This window comes from Scomber scombrus, chromosome 5 (assembly GCF_963691925.1).
Source record: "Scomber scombrus chromosome 5, fScoSco1.1, whole genome shotgun sequence".
Taxonomy (NCBI): domain Eukaryota; kingdom Metazoa; phylum Chordata; class Actinopteri; order Scombriformes; family Scombridae; genus Scomber; species Scomber scombrus.
In genome coordinates this window covers 31638778-31655389 of record NC_084974.1, presented here as the reverse complement: position 1 = coordinate 31655389, position 16612 = coordinate 31638778, and the positions used below count along the sequence as shown (strand labels likewise).

The 16612-nt window shown below is 39.6% G+C and overlaps 1 protein-coding gene across 1 annotated transcript; it reads left to right on the top strand.

Annotated features, from left to right (window-relative positions):
* Window positions 1-858: 858 nt before the first annotated feature.
* Window positions 859-13850, top strand: LOC133981052 (NACHT, LRR and PYD domains-containing protein 3-like). Its single transcript, XM_062419940.1, has 16 exons — window positions 859-880; window positions 1086-1113; window positions 3728-3841; window positions 3966-4070; window positions 4102-4104; window positions 4195-4299; window positions 4434-4538; window positions 4928-5006; window positions 5123-5401; window positions 6666-8413; window positions 8553-8726; window positions 12033-12206; window positions 12310-12483; window positions 12678-12851; window positions 13119-13165; window positions 13273-13850. The coding sequence occupies exons 1-16, from the start codon at window positions 859-861 to the stop codon at window positions 13848-13850; spliced, it is 3909 nt and encodes a 1302-aa protein (XP_062275924.1).
* Window positions 13851-16612: the final 2762 nt, after the last annotated feature.

Genomic DNA, 16612 nt, shown 5'->3' with positions numbered 1-16612 from the left:
AGTTTGGATCAATATAGCACCAAAACTACATTAGGTTAACTTTACTCAAGAGCATCTGTTATTTTGATCAATTGTTACAGTGAACATGCTCACTTTTTAGCTAAAAACCATCACGAATGTATTAATTCTTGTACAAAACAATGTGCATATGATATTTAAAAGATACACAAGTTATTAACAGATGGTGACATGTAAGTTTAAGAGGAGTAGAATAGCTTTAGTTTGAGTAAATAACCCAATAGTAACTGGTTTTGGAGGTACTTGCTCTCTGATATCTTTGCTTTTTGGTTTCTCTTTCAGTTAGATGCAGATGTTTTCTTCAGGATGTTATGATATTTAACAGTCTAAATAAGTTGGAATCACACTGAAAGAGGAGACATAACATGTACAGTAAACACTAACATGCCCACATAACAAGGTTTTTTTTTTTCTTTCAGTTCTGGGGATGAATTTCACCACATGAAGTTACCTAATCAATAGACTGGTTTGACTGTAGTTCAAAGTTTAGGGAAAGACTATGCTTGGCTTGACAGTCTACTACAGTGTCATTCTTAATCCTACCACTAGATGGTGCCAAAATCCTACTGTTAATATTAAGTAAGTTGTACAGGATAAATGATTCATTTTAAGTAAGAGATTTACTGCTCATCAGACTGGTTTGACTGGTTTATACTTTGTTTCAGTCATGTGATTGCAGTCGGCAGACACAGAGGTTTCATAAAGGAGCGGCGTCTCTTACACAATGCTCCTTATGAGATGTAAACTTTTATTCAACCAGATACAGTCGTCCCACCATTATTATTGTTACGTTTTTTTTTCTCCAGGCAGACCCACTCAGGATGCAAAAGACCTGCTAGAATGACGGACAGGGATATCCCAAGTAAGTCTTATTCTGTTTAATTTGGGTGAATTCTCCTAATTACACTCTCTAATGTTTCCTTTGTAAGTCAAAAATGTTTTGTTCTTTTGTGTACTGAACAATATAATGGAGCAAATAATGAATGTAATGCTCAAGCCAAAAACAAAAACACTTGAGTTAATTCTGCAGCAGTTAACACAATCTCTCTCTCTGTTTTCACTTTAAGGTGTGGAGACATGTTCCAGCACGGAAAGGTACAGTAACTGTCTAGATTACAGCTGATTGTTTCATGATTGTACATGACTGTTTCTCATGGACAGATTAAGGTGTAGTAAGGTAGAAGGATAACCCTTTATAGGTCTGCTCAGCCGTTTGGTAGAGGTCACTTTGTGTCATGATATCTGGTCAAAAACTAAAACCTATTGAACCCATTTAACTTGTTGGTCTTTAGCACTTGTATGAGGTATGTAATGCACAGACAGACCATCAGAATGTGTTATGGTTGCTATAGATACAGGTTGTTCTGTGGTTGCTATAGATACAGGTTGTTTTATGGTTGCTATAGATACAGGTTGTGCTATGGTTGCTATAGATACAGGTTGTTCTATGATTGCTATAGATACAGGTTGTTCTATGGTTGCTATAGATACAGGTTGTTCTATGGTTGCTATAGATACAATGTTGTTCTATGGTTGCTATAGATACAGGTTGTTCTGTGGTTGCTATAGATACAGGTTGTTCTATGGTTGCTATAGATACAGGTTGTTCTATGGTTGCTATAGATACAGGTTGTTCTATGGTTGCTATAGATACAGGTTGTTCTGTGGTTGCTATAGATACAGGTTGTTCTATGGTTGCTATAGATACAGGTTGTTCTATGGTTGCTATAGATACAGGTTGTGCTTTAGTGTATAAACAAAGAATAACACAAATCACTGCTGACATCAGAGATCCTGCTGGAGACATTTTTGAAGTTGAGTTTCATTTTTTCATCTTGTACACGAACAGAATGAATCTCTAACATGTTTTTAAAGAAAAGTTTAGAAGAAATGAGGTGTGAATGAGGTCTGTAGAGGTCTGTAAAACATCACATTTAGGCTCAATGAGGGAAGAAATCCATGTTGTATGTTGTCATGGCTTCAAAGAGGAAGGATAAACAAAGATATGGTTTTTAAAAATAGCACTTTCTTGGTGTGACCTACAAAGGGTTAAACGGCTTCAGTTCATAATCAATAAACTCAAAAAATCTCCTCCCTTTTTAATGACAAGTTGTGATGTACTGTCTGTCATGTACTTTAACTAAGATGTTATTCTGGTTCTGCTGGTTGGTTTGCATTATTCTGTGCTGATGCTTTTGGCAACCCTCAGCAGCTTGTACTAAATCAAGTTCCAGGTACTTTTAAATGAGGGGAGTGGCTGTCACCTGTTGTTGGTAAAGCATGTGTTGTCACAGCACTTAACAAAATAACTAGTTACAAAGTGCTTTACAAATAAAGGTTAAAAGAGAGAACCAACTGAAAAGAAGACAATAAATTAATATGGTTAAGTCTGAGATTCTCAGGTAGGTCATTCCACAACAGTAGTGCCCTGACAGACAGAAGAAGCTCCGTCCCCTTTAATCCTCAACTGTGCGTTATCAAATTTAACCAGGAACACCCTCCGCCTATAAATCACTGGCTCAAAATTTGTATCAATATAGCACCAAAGCTAGGTTTAGGTTAACTTTACCTAGTGGCATCTGTTATTAGTTATTAACAAACAATGACATATACCCTAAGTTAAAGAAGAGCAGAGTTGCTTATAACAGGTTCGACTTTGAGTAAATAACCCAACAGTAAATAAAAAAGAGGAAAACTGGTTTTGAAGGTACTTGTTCACTGATATCTTTGCTTTTTGGTGTCGCTTTTAGTTACGTGCTGATGTTTTCTTCAGGATTTGATGATTTTTAACAGTTTGATAAAGTGGGATAATCACATTGAAAGAGGAGACAGTGCATGTACAGTAAACATTAACAACATAACAAGGGTTTTTTGGGGTTTTTCTTTTGTCTTTCCATATTGCGGAATGAATTTCACCACCTGAAGTTACCTAGTCTGAGATTCCTCTTCTGCTGACTTGTGCTCATTAGACTGGTTTGACTAGTTCAAAGTTTTGGGAAAGAGTATACTTATAGTTAAAAAAAACCCAAAAAACAGTGAAGGTAAAGTGCATATCTGTGGAGGGACACACATTGTGCCCTGAGTGCCCTCCTCATGAATTCTTTCTGCACAGAATCCACATTATGATGTTTGGATCTCAATCATTCTCAATCTCATAGTTCCTGGGGATATTGTTGTTCAGGAAAACATTTTAAGTGTCCATTTAATGCCACCACCACTGTTTGTTAATGGAAATGGTTGGCGATATTGTCCTCATGTTTCATTCTGGTACATCGTTCATGTACGGTGTACTGAACATCTCTAGAAATGACAGTCTGCTACAATGTCATTCCTAACTCTACCATTAGATGGTGCCATAATCCTACAGATAATATTATGTAGATCGTTGTAGACACAGGTGTCCTAACTATTCCATAAAGGGCCGTGTGGCTGCAGGTTTTCATTCCAACCAAGCAGGAGCACACCAGGCTTGACTCATTTAATCAATTGATCTCAGCCTTCAGATAGTTTATTGGTCAAATCCTATGCTCTTTATTGGCTGGAATAAAAACAAGCAGACACACAGCCCCTTTGTGGAATAGTTTGTACATGCCTGTTATACAGGATAAATAATTAATCTTAAGTAAATGTCTACTGCAGCTGTATGCATTGTTGTCCTCCACTGGTTCTTCTACACACTAACCACCTGTCCATCCTGTGTTGATATTAGGATCCATCAGGAGAGAGCAGGGTCCCCTGAAACCAGTTGTGTGTCCATGAAAAGTGACCAGTCAAAGTCTGAACCTCTTTTATTCAACGATGGGCACCCTGTGTCTGCAGAGAAGTAAGCTCTTACTGACATTTATATGTTACAGTTTGTGCAATTTAATATTTACACATCCAGAGAAGGTTGTGATATACCTGAAACAAGGGTTAGCATCATGTTGTCCATCATATCTTACTTTCAGGATCCATCCAGACTCTCCTGAACCCAGTTGTGTGTCCATGAAAAGTGACCAGTCAAAGTCTGAACCTCTTTCATTCAATGATGGACCTCCTCCATCTGGAGAGAAGTAAGCTGTTACTGACATTTATATGTTACAGTTTGTGCAATTTAATATTTACACATCCAGAGAAGGTTGTGATATACCTGAAACAATGGTTAGCATTATGTTGTCCATCATGTCTTACTTTCAGGATCCATCCAGACTCTCCTGAACCCAGTTGTGTGTCCATGAAAAGTGACCAGTCAAAGTCTGAACCTCTTTTATTCAACGATGGACACCCTCTGTCTGCAGAGAAGTAAGCTCTTACTGACATTTATATGTTACAGTTTGTGCAATTTAATATTTACACATCCAGAAAAGGTTGTGATAAACCTGAAACAAGGGTTAGCATGAATAAACATCATGTTGTCCATCATGTATTACTTTCAGGATCCATCCAGACTCTCCTGAACCCAGTTGTGTGTCCATGAAAAGTGACCAGTCAAAGTCTGAACCTCTTTCATTCAACGATGGACACCCTCCATCTGAAAAGAGGTTGTGATAACCCAAAGAAGTTATTGTTCAGTTATCAGACTATCAGTTATGGAACAAATACATTTTCTTTGAGACTCAGAGATGTAGCTCTAGCACTGATTCATTGCCTTCTTTAAAAATATAACATACTACCATGACAGCAAAAGTTTTCAATCCAATTTTATTTGTATAGCACCAAAGCTCAACAAAACTTATCTCAAAGCACTTTATGTCATAGGACAGGTATAGACTGTACTCCTTCAGACCCAACATTCCCCCATGAGCAAGCATTTGGCAACACTGGCAACTCCCCCCAGTAATCCCAATATGATTACCCTGTACTTTCTGCTACAACTATACTTGTGTGTGTTAGTTACAATAACTCATTATGAATCACATTTCCTCCACAGTAATCTTCAGGACAAGTCAGGGGTGGCCATTGATCCCTCTGCCCAGGAGCCTCAACCAGACTTGAACTATATATTTATGGTATGTGAATGTACAACACCTTTTAGTGCAAAACAACCACTCAGCGATGGTCTGCATATGACCTGTGTAGGTTGTTTAGCGCCAGATTTTCATTAAGTATGACATTCTGTTGCCAGTTACTTGAGGAGAAAATTGCTGCCTTTGTGAAGAGTGAGCTGAAGAGGATCCAGAAGTCTCTGAGTTCAGAGTATTTAGAGACGGGGATGGAGGATGAGGAGGTGGGGAACCGTAAGAAGGAAAAGTACACAAAGAGCAGCAGAGAAGCATTTCTGAAGATCACACTGTACTTCCTGAGGAAAATGAAGGAAAAGGAGCTGGCTGATTCTCTGCAGAAAAGTAAGGATAGTTTCACAATTATTCACGTGTGTCTTAAAATAACAGCCGAAATGAATATTGTTACCTGTTTTTTAAATGTAATCCTTCCTTTCTTACTGATCATCAGATGATCCCTTCATAATGCACTTACAATGTAAGTGATGGAGCACAAGATCCACAGTCCTCCTTCTGTGCAAAATTATCTGAAGTTAATAGGAACTTTCAGCCGTCCAAACGAGTCAAAGCAAATAGATATCTTTCCACGTTACAGTGTTTTTAGTACCAAAATCTTTTTGTTACTATACTTCCACCACAGCTCAACAGCGAAACACAAAGAGGGAATTTACTGCTAACAGATTTCCAAGAAGACTGAACCATGAGCTGACAATAAAAGTCACTCTCCTAAGCTTTGGCCTCAGACAGTTCTCTACACAAATAATATAAATAATGATAACCATGAATGAACATATCACTGTTTGTTGAATGAAGGAAAGCAAATCATGACTGCTATTTTTCTTCACAGTAAAAAATGATGACTCCAATTGCATAATCGGACAGAAAGAGTCCATCTCAAAAGACAGAAACTATTGTATAGTCTGATCCAGGCACTTGTGTGGAACTTTGGTCATGTGATTACAAGTGGCCCTACATTTTTTCGAGCATGAAACTAATACCTTGAGTATTAGTCACGTATTCTGTTCCCAAAGTTAAAAAAAACCCTCCATGCTCAGTTGAGTTTACTGCTTGTATATAAGTCCCTCCAGGAAATTGCGTTTTTGCGATAATAATAATTAATGCAAATTGAAATCTCTGTAATATATTCCAGAGCTTGCAACTTTACTAAATTGCCACAAATGTACTAAATGAAATGTCCAAATCAACAGACTGTTCACCAATTGGTTCATTTTATGTTGTAGTAACTTACATCATTGCAGTGCATTTAGCAAGGATATAAATTAAACTCAAGTACAGTATTTTCTTCTTTGTATAACTTTCAGCCCATGGTTCTCATGTTCAGAAAATACAATTTAAAAATGTTGCTTTTTATCCAATGAAGTAATCATTTGTAGTATTTTTTTTTTAAATCGCAGTATTTTCCTTTCATTGCAAATTTCCCCCCCAAATTTCACAGTTTTACTGCAAAACCAGCCCATAAAAGATTACAAATTGATCACAATTTTGAAGAACAGCTGCTGAAAAATCAAGCATTTTTAGTTCATCACAAAAACACTCAGTGAAATCCTGGAGAGACTAATTAGCACTCACTCACTGATGTTGCTGTTTGTTCATTCAGAAACGTATGATGTCATCTGCAAGCAAAAACATAAATCCAAGATGAAGGAGAAGTTTCAGTGTCTGTTTGAGGGGATCGCGAAAGCAGGAAACCCAACCCCTCTGAATCAGATCTACACACCGCTCTACATCACAGAGGGAGAGACTGCAGAGGTCAATGATGAACATGAGATCAGACAGATTGAAACAGCTTCCAGGAAACAAGACAGACCAGAAATGGCAATCAGATGCCACGACATCTTTAAAGCCTCACCTGGAAGAGATGAACCAATCAGAACAGTGATGACAAAGGGAGTGGCTGGCATTGGGAAAACAGTCTTAACACAGAAGTTCACTCTGGACTGGGCTGAAGACAAAGCCAACCAGGACATACACTTCACATTTCCATTCACTTTCAGAGAGCTGAATGTGCTGAAAAAGAAAAAGTACAGCTTAATGAAACTTCTTCATCACTTTTTTTCTGAAACCAAAGATGTAGGAACCTACAGCTACGACAAACCCCAGGTTGTGTTCATATTTGACGGTCTGGATGAGTGTCGACTTCCTCTCAACTTCCATCGCAATAAAATCCTGACTGATGTCACAAAGTCAAGTACACTGGATGTGCTGCTGACAAACCTCATCAGGGGGAACCTGCTTCCCTCTGCTCGCATCTGGATAACCACACGACCTGCAGCAGCCAATCAGATCCCTCCTGAGTGTGTCGGCATGATGACAGAGGTCAGAGGGTTCAATGACCCACAGAAGGAGGAGTACTTCACTAAGAGATTCAGAGATAAGAAGCAGGCCAGCTCCATCATCTCACACGTCAAGACATCACGAAGCCTCCACATCATGTGCCACATCCCAGTCTTCTGCTGGATCACTGCTACAGTTCTGAAGGATGTGTTGAAAAGGAGACAGATGGGAGAGCTGCCCAAGACCCTGACTGAGATGTACATCCACTTCCTGGTGGTTCAAACCAAACTGAAGAACATCAAGTATGATGGAGGATCTGAGACAGATCCACACTGGAATCAGGACACCATGGAGATGATTGTGTCTCTGGGAAAACTGGCTTTTGAGCAGCTGCAGAAAGGCAACCTGATCTTCTATGAATCAGACCTGACAGAGTGTGGCATCGATATCAGAGCAGCCTCAGTGTACTCAGGAGTGTTCACACAGGTCTTTAAAGAGGAGAGAGGTCTGTACCAGGACAAGGTGTTCTGCTTCGTTCATCTCAGTGTTCAGGAGTTTCTGGCTGCTCTTCATGTCCATCTGACATTCATCAACTCTGGAGTCAATCTGATGTGTGAGGTGGAATCAAAATCTAAGTGGACTGAACTATTCAAGGACAAACTTTCAAACTTCTACCAGAATGCTGTGGACAAGGCCCTGCAGAGTCCAAATGGACACCTGGACTTGTTCCTCCGCTTCCTCCTGGGTCTTTCATTGGAAACTAATCAGCGGCTCCTAAGAGGTCTGTCAAAAGGGAAACAAAGTTCCTCACAGACCAACCAGAAAACAGTCCAGTACATTAAGAAGAAAATTAGGGACAATCTGTCTTCAGAGAGAAGCATCAATCTGTTTCACTGTCTGAATGAACTGAATGATCATTCTCTAGTGGAGGAGACGCTACAGTCTCTGCGTTCAGGAAGGCTCTCCCCAGATAAACTGTCTCCTGGTCACTGGTCAGCTCTGGTCTTCATCTTACTGTCATCAGAAACAGATCTCAACGTGTTTGACCTGAAACAATACTTTGCTTCAGAGTACACCCTTCAGAGGCTGCTCCCAGTGCTCAAATCCGCCAACAAAGCTCTGTAAGCACAAGGATAAAATATTTACAGCCAGATTTAGATAATAGAAAAACAGAAATAAATCAGCCGAAAGATTTGATATACTTTAAATACACTGATACCTTTTTCACTGTTGTATTTTTCCCCATTTTTGTTTCTCCAGGCTGGATGAGTGTTTTCTGTCAAAAAGAAGCTGTGAACATCTGGCTACAGTTTTCAGCTCTCAATCCTGTTGTGTGGAAGAGCTCGACCTGAGTCACAACGACCTGCAGGATTTAGGAGTGATTCAGCTCTGTAGTGGACTGGAGAGTCCCCATTGTAGACTGGAAATTCTCAGGTTAGATCAAGTTATGATGCTTGTAATGGTGATTTTTTTAGTTTGAGCCACTGTTATTTCTTCAATTTGTCGGTTATTATGACGTGTTTCTATTAATATTACTGTAGGGGTACCCTCACTACGGGGGAACTCTAAAATGTAGGAGTGGAAGGCAGTTTGGTTTTTAATAATGACAAATAATTATCATAAATAATTATTAATTATTAATAAGAAATCAAAGAATGATCAATTCCGGAAACCAGGGACAAAAATCCGCTGGACAAAAATTAAGCAATGGCGCCGACTTGTGGTCAACTCTCCAAAACACACAATTTAGCTCTGCCCAGACGAATAACCTCTTACTATTCGTTGATTTAACGGTGTAGATATGCTAGCTGTGTGGCGTTCAAAGCCGGTACGGAAAGGTCCGATGCAGTCCTCAAGCGAGCGCTGTCCTGATCCTCGGCTGAAGCGGTGGCTGCGGTGCTGATTTCAGCTCTATGGCGGAAAGATCAGCTTTGTCGTCGACAATTCTAGTGAGTATCGGTCGTTCACGAGTTCAAACGAGGGGTTCTCCCTGTTTTTCTTCTTCAGGATTAAGTTTGTCCAGCGCCTGTGATCGCTGGCTATTGGATCCGTTCGAATGATGCGTTCAGGGGCAACACGGAATTTTCCCTCTCGGCAGGCGAGGTGGAAGAAGCTACTAAAACAGGGATGGACAAACTACGGCCCGTTGAATATCGGTACAGAATTGTCCAAAATATAAATTAGTAAATGTCCTGCAATAGCCGGTTTTTCAGTTGATCCCACTAGATGGCGCACTCCAGACACAATTGACCTTTGCTGGAGTCTGGTTTGTCCTCTCTATCCTCTCTACTTCTCCTTTGCCACAGAATTGAAACCCTCTGTAACAATGAGTGGACCAAAGAAAAGAAAAGTCGTGAGTAGTGAGTGCCGAGTGTTTAATAAGGAGTGGACATCTAAATATTTTTTCGCCAAAGTCCGATCAAAGGCTGTAAGTCTTATGTGCCAAGAAACCATACAATGTTAGTCGCCACTTTTCCACCAAGCATGCTAACTACGCTAGCAGCCAGTCAACACAAGAACGGACGGCTATTGCTGAGAGGTTGGCAGCCAATTTACAGGCTCAGCAAAATACAAAACACTCTTCTACGACAAAATACCATTCAAGAGTTAAGCACTAAGGCAAGTTATTTGCTGGCATTCAAATTAGCAAAGGCCAGCAAGCCTTTCTCCGAAGGGGAGTTTTTGAAAGAATGCATGGTAGAGACAGCTGGTCTCTTGTGTCCAGAGAGCAAAAACAAATTTGAAAAAATGTGTTTATCACGCAGGACAGTCACTCGCCATGTAGAACTAATTGACGAAGACTTAGCCAGCGAGTTAAACAAAGTTTAGAGTCATTTAATGGCTTTTACATGTAATTTATATTAGTTCACACAAACACTTTCCATCCATCTGATGCCGGCCTGGCCCATCTGTCTAATTTTAAAACTCATTGTGGCCCCAGAGCCAAAAAGTTTGCCCACCCCTGTTCTAAAAGAAAAGGAAACAAAAGTGGACACACGTGCGTCGTCTTCTCTCAGCTATTGGCGGCTAGGAAGGACAAAGCTTTGCCCTGCCTGCGTCACAGACAGGTGACAAGAGCAAAGAGAAAGCGAACGAGCCTCGCGTGCCCCTTTTTGAATTTCCGGTGACATCAGCAGCTGGAAGTGACGTTGGGTGTCGCTCAGCCAATGAGGGACGAGAATCCAAAGGGGTTACCTGGGTTTGGATTTGGGTTGGTTAGTTTGCGCTGGTTCAGGGGGCTATCTGAACCCCCTAGTGGCGATAGAAAGAAATGCATGTAGGGATCTTAAAGTCTGTGTAAAGTCAATTCATTGATTTACTTCTAAATATATTATACATGTTGGAAAATGGTTACAGAAAACATGTGAAAGGGCTGATAACTATGCAGTACTGAATTGTGGAGATAGAGCCTTAAACTGTTTCTCAGCCTCTCATTTTTCCTGATTTTCTGAGCCTGCAAAAAAGGGGTACCCCGTGACGCATTGGGGTACCCCGTGACCCTAGTCCCTTCCCTACTATATAAGACCCTGAGTCCGCTCTCCTCAGTGGTTAACCTGCCTAGTGGCGAGATATTGTTAATATCTAACACTATTACTACTACAGTCTACAGTTAGCCAGTTAGCTGAGCTAGCCGACGAGTTAGCCGCTGAGCTAGCAGCAGAAAGCTCTCAGATGTAGCGTCCATGTTTCTGGTAGAGGTGGTGACTTTGATTGACAGGTGACACTTGGTAGGGGCGGGGCTTCAGTGAACTCGGCGGGCACTCCCACAGTGTTTGGGAGCAGAGAAATAGGCAGACTTTTACACAACTTTGAAGCCTAATTTCACGATTTTTTTAATCATTCAAATTTGGCAGGGTGGTTAACAACACACTTTTCTGTGGTATGTCAAACTCAGAACACATATTTATTTATACTTACACAGACTTTAAACTTAGCTAAGACACCCTCATATTTGACTGACAGTACTGTCTTTCAAAGGCTGTAGCAGGCAACTAGACAACCTAAGGCATCAATTGGTACTAAACATGTTATACTGGTTTGAATAGGAATACTATTTTGGTGTGGGGAAAATCTGGCATGGCCCATCGACCACTCACCTCTATATATATTTGAATGAAAATGGATTCTATGGGTATCCACGAGTGTCCATGCTCACTTAATGCTAATCCCATGATGTTTTGGACACCAACAATGTCGTTTTTTGCATGCAGTACAAAATACTTTTGACTGTTCTAAAAAATTTGAATATTGCTGCATTATGGGGTCAGTAAACAGTAATGGCATTCATGAATTGGGTATGAGGTTGTATGAAGTTAAATTATTACAGTGAAAGTACTGCAGTATTATGAGTGATGTAGTATGCAGTATTACAGTGAACGTACTGCAGTATTATGAGTGATGTAGTATGCAGTATTACAGTGAAAGTACTGCAGTATTATGAGTGATGTAGTATGCAGTATTACAGTAAAAGTACTGCAGTATTATGAGCGATGTAGTATGCAGTATTACAGTAAAAGTACTGCAGTATTATGAGCGATGTAGTATGCAGTATTACAGTAAAAGTACTGCAGTATTATGAGTGATGTAGTATGCAGTATTACAGTAAAAGTAGTGGTTTCTACACACCGGTAATATATTATTACATATGACATCATTAGATTATTAATGTATAAACAGCATGTTACTAGGGACAGAATAAAATATGCGAATAATTTTCTTCCTTCATTTTCACTTCTTCAGGTTGGTTGATTGTAATCTGTCAGAAGGGAGCTGTGGAGGTCTGGTTTCAGTCCTCAGCTCCCACTCCTCCCGTCTGAGAGAGCTGGACCTGAGTTTCAACAGTCTGAGGGATTCAGGAGTGAAGCAGCTTTCTGTTGGACTAACGAGTCAGCACTGTAGACTGAAAACTCTAAGGTTGTGTAACTACAATATTACCTGTTGATTTGTTGTGTTGGTGTTCCATGGATTTATTTGCCACAGAATAATCAATGATAAAAAAAATGTTGATTTTCTTCAGTCTGAGCTACTGTGAGCTTTCAGGGAAAAGCTGCGGGGTTCTTGCGTCAGTTCTCATGTCCAACTCCTCTGCTCCGAGAGTACTTGATCTGGGTAACAACGACCTTAAGGATTCAGGAGTGAAGTTGCTCTCTGATGGACTAAGCAGTCCTGACTGTCGACTGAACACTCTCAGGTCAGGATTCAGATAAATATATAGATATAGATAGATAGATAGATAGATAGATAGATAGATAGATAGATAGATAGATAGATAGATAGATAGATAGATAGATAGATAGATAGATGGTTATCTGAATTGGAACCATGTTTCTAGCTACGTGTAAGTACGTGGGCATTAATATGCATACATGCTTTTTGTGCTTGTAGTCTATCAGGCTGTCAGGTAACAGAGGAAGGCTGTGCTTCTCTGGCCTCAGCTATGAGCCTGAACCCCTCCTCTCTAGGAGAGCTGGACCTGAGCTACAATCATCCAGGAGACTCAGGAAAGAAGATGCTCTCTGCTCGACTGGTGGATCCAATGTGCGGACTGAAAACTCTCAGGTATGCAGATATCTAGGAGGCATCAGGTTTGAGACCCATAATGTGTTGTTTTAATGGTGGACTAGAACGTTTTTTTAGTCATACACTGAGGGTTGTTTTAACAGGTGTAATTTACTTGGCAAATAACAGAAATAAAGACATAAATAGACAAAGTAGTAGTAGTACTTATTTGTTTATTGGGACCATGTATAGTGTTAAAAATAGATGATTTGGTTTGTGTAATGAAACAGAAATTGTTGGTCTGACATTGTTTCCCCTTCATTTCAGGATGGACAACGGAGGAGTCCACAGACTGAAACCAGGTCTGAAGAAGTGTAAGTTTTTATTTGATTTGTGAAAACACACAACTTTCATTTTAAAGCCCCACGTCAAAACAGTGATATCATTCATTCAAACCTCACAGTTTTTTTTTCTCCATCAGATGCCTGCAATCTCACACTGGACCGATATACAGCCCACATCAGCCTGTCTGTGTCAAAAGACAACAAAAAGGTGGCATGGATAACAAGTAAATTACGTGATACATCTCATCCGGAGAGATTCAACTACTGGGAACAGGTGCTTTGTAGTAATGGTCTGACTGGTCGCTGTTACTGGGAGGTTCAATGGGAAGGATCTGTTACTGTCGGTGTAACTTACAAAAGCATCCAAAGGAAAGGTGAAGTTGGCTCATGGCTCGGAGGGAATAACAAGTCGTGGAGCCTTAGCTGCTCTCGAAAGGAATCTTCTACCTGGAACAACAGAGAAACAGAGAGTTACTCTGCCTGGCACAATAACAGAAGTACAGAGACACAAATATCTTCCTTGCCTGTCTCTAATAGAGTTGGAGTGTATCTGGACCCTCCTGCAGGCACGCTGTCCTTCTTCAGACTGTCGGAAGACGGTAAACGGACCCACATCCACACCTTCCACTGCACATTCACTGAACCCCTCTACCCTGCATTCAGGTTGTTTTCAACTGGGCTTCGGTGGTGTTCAGTCTTTTTGTGTGAGCTGTAGGAAAGAGAGTTGCTTCTGTCTGTGAACCAAAAACTGGGTTTTTTTTCACCACCCGATGCTGGTGGTGGGACAAAGTGAGTGAGACCACACACCGTTTGTCCCCTTTACAGTTTGTGTTTCTTTCCATACTTGTTTGTTTTAGTTGGTATCATTGCCTTCACTTATTATCCCAGGGTTGTTTTGCATTAAGCATTGTTGTTATATTTACACCTGCATTTATGGTTAAGTCAAGAGACACAAGTACTAGAGTACTTCTACATCCAAGCAGCTATACAAGAACAAAAAAGGTTTGTGTTTTTTAATTGGTCTATTTATTTGTTTGTTCTGTGATTGAAGGACGGTTCAAGCACTTTTATTTTGTGTATGAATTAGTTCATGTTCACGTTTCACATTTTTTATTATATGTTTTAAAAGTTGCATTCAAATGTGGTTAATACTTTGAAATGATCAATGATTTTGATAATTATGTAAAAATAAACCTTATTGTGTAGCAGGGTTATTATAGATTTGAAATTTTCATTAGTTTTTATTTTTATTTAGTTTTTCAGTTTGCTTTTTTATTTCAGTTTAGTTTGAGTGAGTTTAACCAGTGATAAAGTAGTTTTAATTTTTCAGGTATTAGGAGGAAAGTCTTGATTAGTAGAAGCTGTAAAGGATGAAATAATGTTGACACTGAGGTAAAGCTTGCTGGCTCCTGCTTCTCTGTGAGAACTTTCAAGCTGGACTTTCACATTAGTGGGATTTTTCCCTTTTTAGGTTTTATCCCACAAATGTTCCCATCACTCTTCATCATCACACTTTTACTTTGATCTACTGTGAGGTTTGAGTCTAAATATTCCCATATTGTGTTTTCTGTCTACAAAATCGTAAAATGCACGTCAAGCAGCCATCTGCTCTGCTGCCACCTACTGGTAGTAGCCCATTATCGCAAGAAGTCAAAGTAAAATTGTTCATTGTACTTAATATTTAGTTTTCGTGTTTTTTTTAACCCTCCTGTTGTCCTCGAGTCAAGGAAGGAAGGAAGGATGGAAGGATGGATAGAAGGAAGGAAGGATGGAAGGAAGGCAGGAAGGAAGGTAGGAAGGAAAGAAAGAAAGACGGAAGGAAGGAAGGAAGGAAGGAAAGATGGAAGGAAGGAAGGAAAGAAAGACGGAAGGAAGGAAGGAAGGAAGGAAGGAAGGAAAGATGGAAGGACGGAAGGAAGGAAAGAAAGACGGAAGGAAGGAAGGAAGGAAAGATGGAAGGAAGGAAGGAAAGAAAGATGGAAAGAAGGAAGGAAAGATGGAAGGAAGGAAGAAAGGAAGGAAGGAAGGATGGAAGGATGGAAGGAAAGCAGGAAGGAAGGAAGGAAAGATGGAAGGAAGGAAGGAAAGATGGAAGGAAGGAAGGAAGGAAGGAAGAAAGGAAGGCAGGCAGGAAGGAAGGCAAGAAAGACGGAAGGAAGGAAGGAAAGATGGAAGGAAGGATGGAAGGAAGGAAGGAAAGAAAGATGGAAGGAAGGAAAGATGGAAGGAAGGAAGGAAAGAAAGATGGAAGGAAGGAAGGAAGGAAGGAAGGAAGGAAGGGAGGAAGGGAGGAAAGAAGGAACAGTCAAAACAGACGGGGTCAATTTGACCCGGGAGGACGACACAAAGGTTAAACTATTATTTTTTTTAATATATATTGTTTTTTTCTCTGTTAGTCATGATTTTTTGTGTTTTTTCTTTTAATATTTTCAATTTATTTCACCTGTTATGTTATCCTCTGGGTCATGTGATTGCTTCCCATTGGCTGTTGCTACTATATACATGAGGCCACATCTGTGTTGTCTGTTTTAAAGCCCTGATGAAGACGTATAGTGGTCCAGACATATTGGATTTTTTAAAAACAATAAAGACTTTTTTAACATTCCCTTACTTACTGCCACATTCTCTTATATTTGCCTAGATTGTCTCTTTTTAAGCACATGCTTTCCAGGAGCTTCCTTTATTTTACTTATTAGCCGAGTCGAGGCGAGTCGTGCTGGAACTGTGTAGTGGAAAAGCGCCATTAGTTAAATGTTTTGTTTAGTATCTTTTCACTATTAGGTGGAGCTGTTAACAACTCATATACATCTGAAATGTGAGCCGACTACACACTGCTGTCTGGTTTCATCTTTAACAATGTGTTGTATTTATAAAGCTTGTTATATTATATATATATATATATATATATATATATATATATATATATATATATACATTATATTATCCATTGTGTCAAATCTGCATCTGAAAAGTAACTAAAGCTGTCAAATAAATGTAGTGGAGTAGAACGTACAATATTTCCCTCTGAGATGTAGAAAGTAGCATCACATGGAAATACTACAGTAAAGTACAAGTACCTCAAACTGTACTACAGTAAAGTACAAGTACCTCAAACTGTACTACAGTAAAGTACAAATACCTCAAACTGTACTACAGTAAAGTACAAGTACCTCAAACTGTACTACAGTAAAGTACAAGTACCTCTAACTGTACTACAGTAAAGTACAAGTACCTCAAACTATACTACAGTAAAGTACAAGTACCTCAAACTGTACTACAGTAAAGTACAAGTACCTCAAACTGTATTACAGTAAAGTACAAGTACCTCAAACTGTATTACAGTAAAGTACAAGTACCTCAAACTGTACTACAGTAAAGTACAAGTACCTCAAACTGTACTACAGTAAAGTACAAGTACCTCAATTTGTACTACAGTAAAGTACAAGTACCTCAATTTGTACTACAGTAAAGTACAAG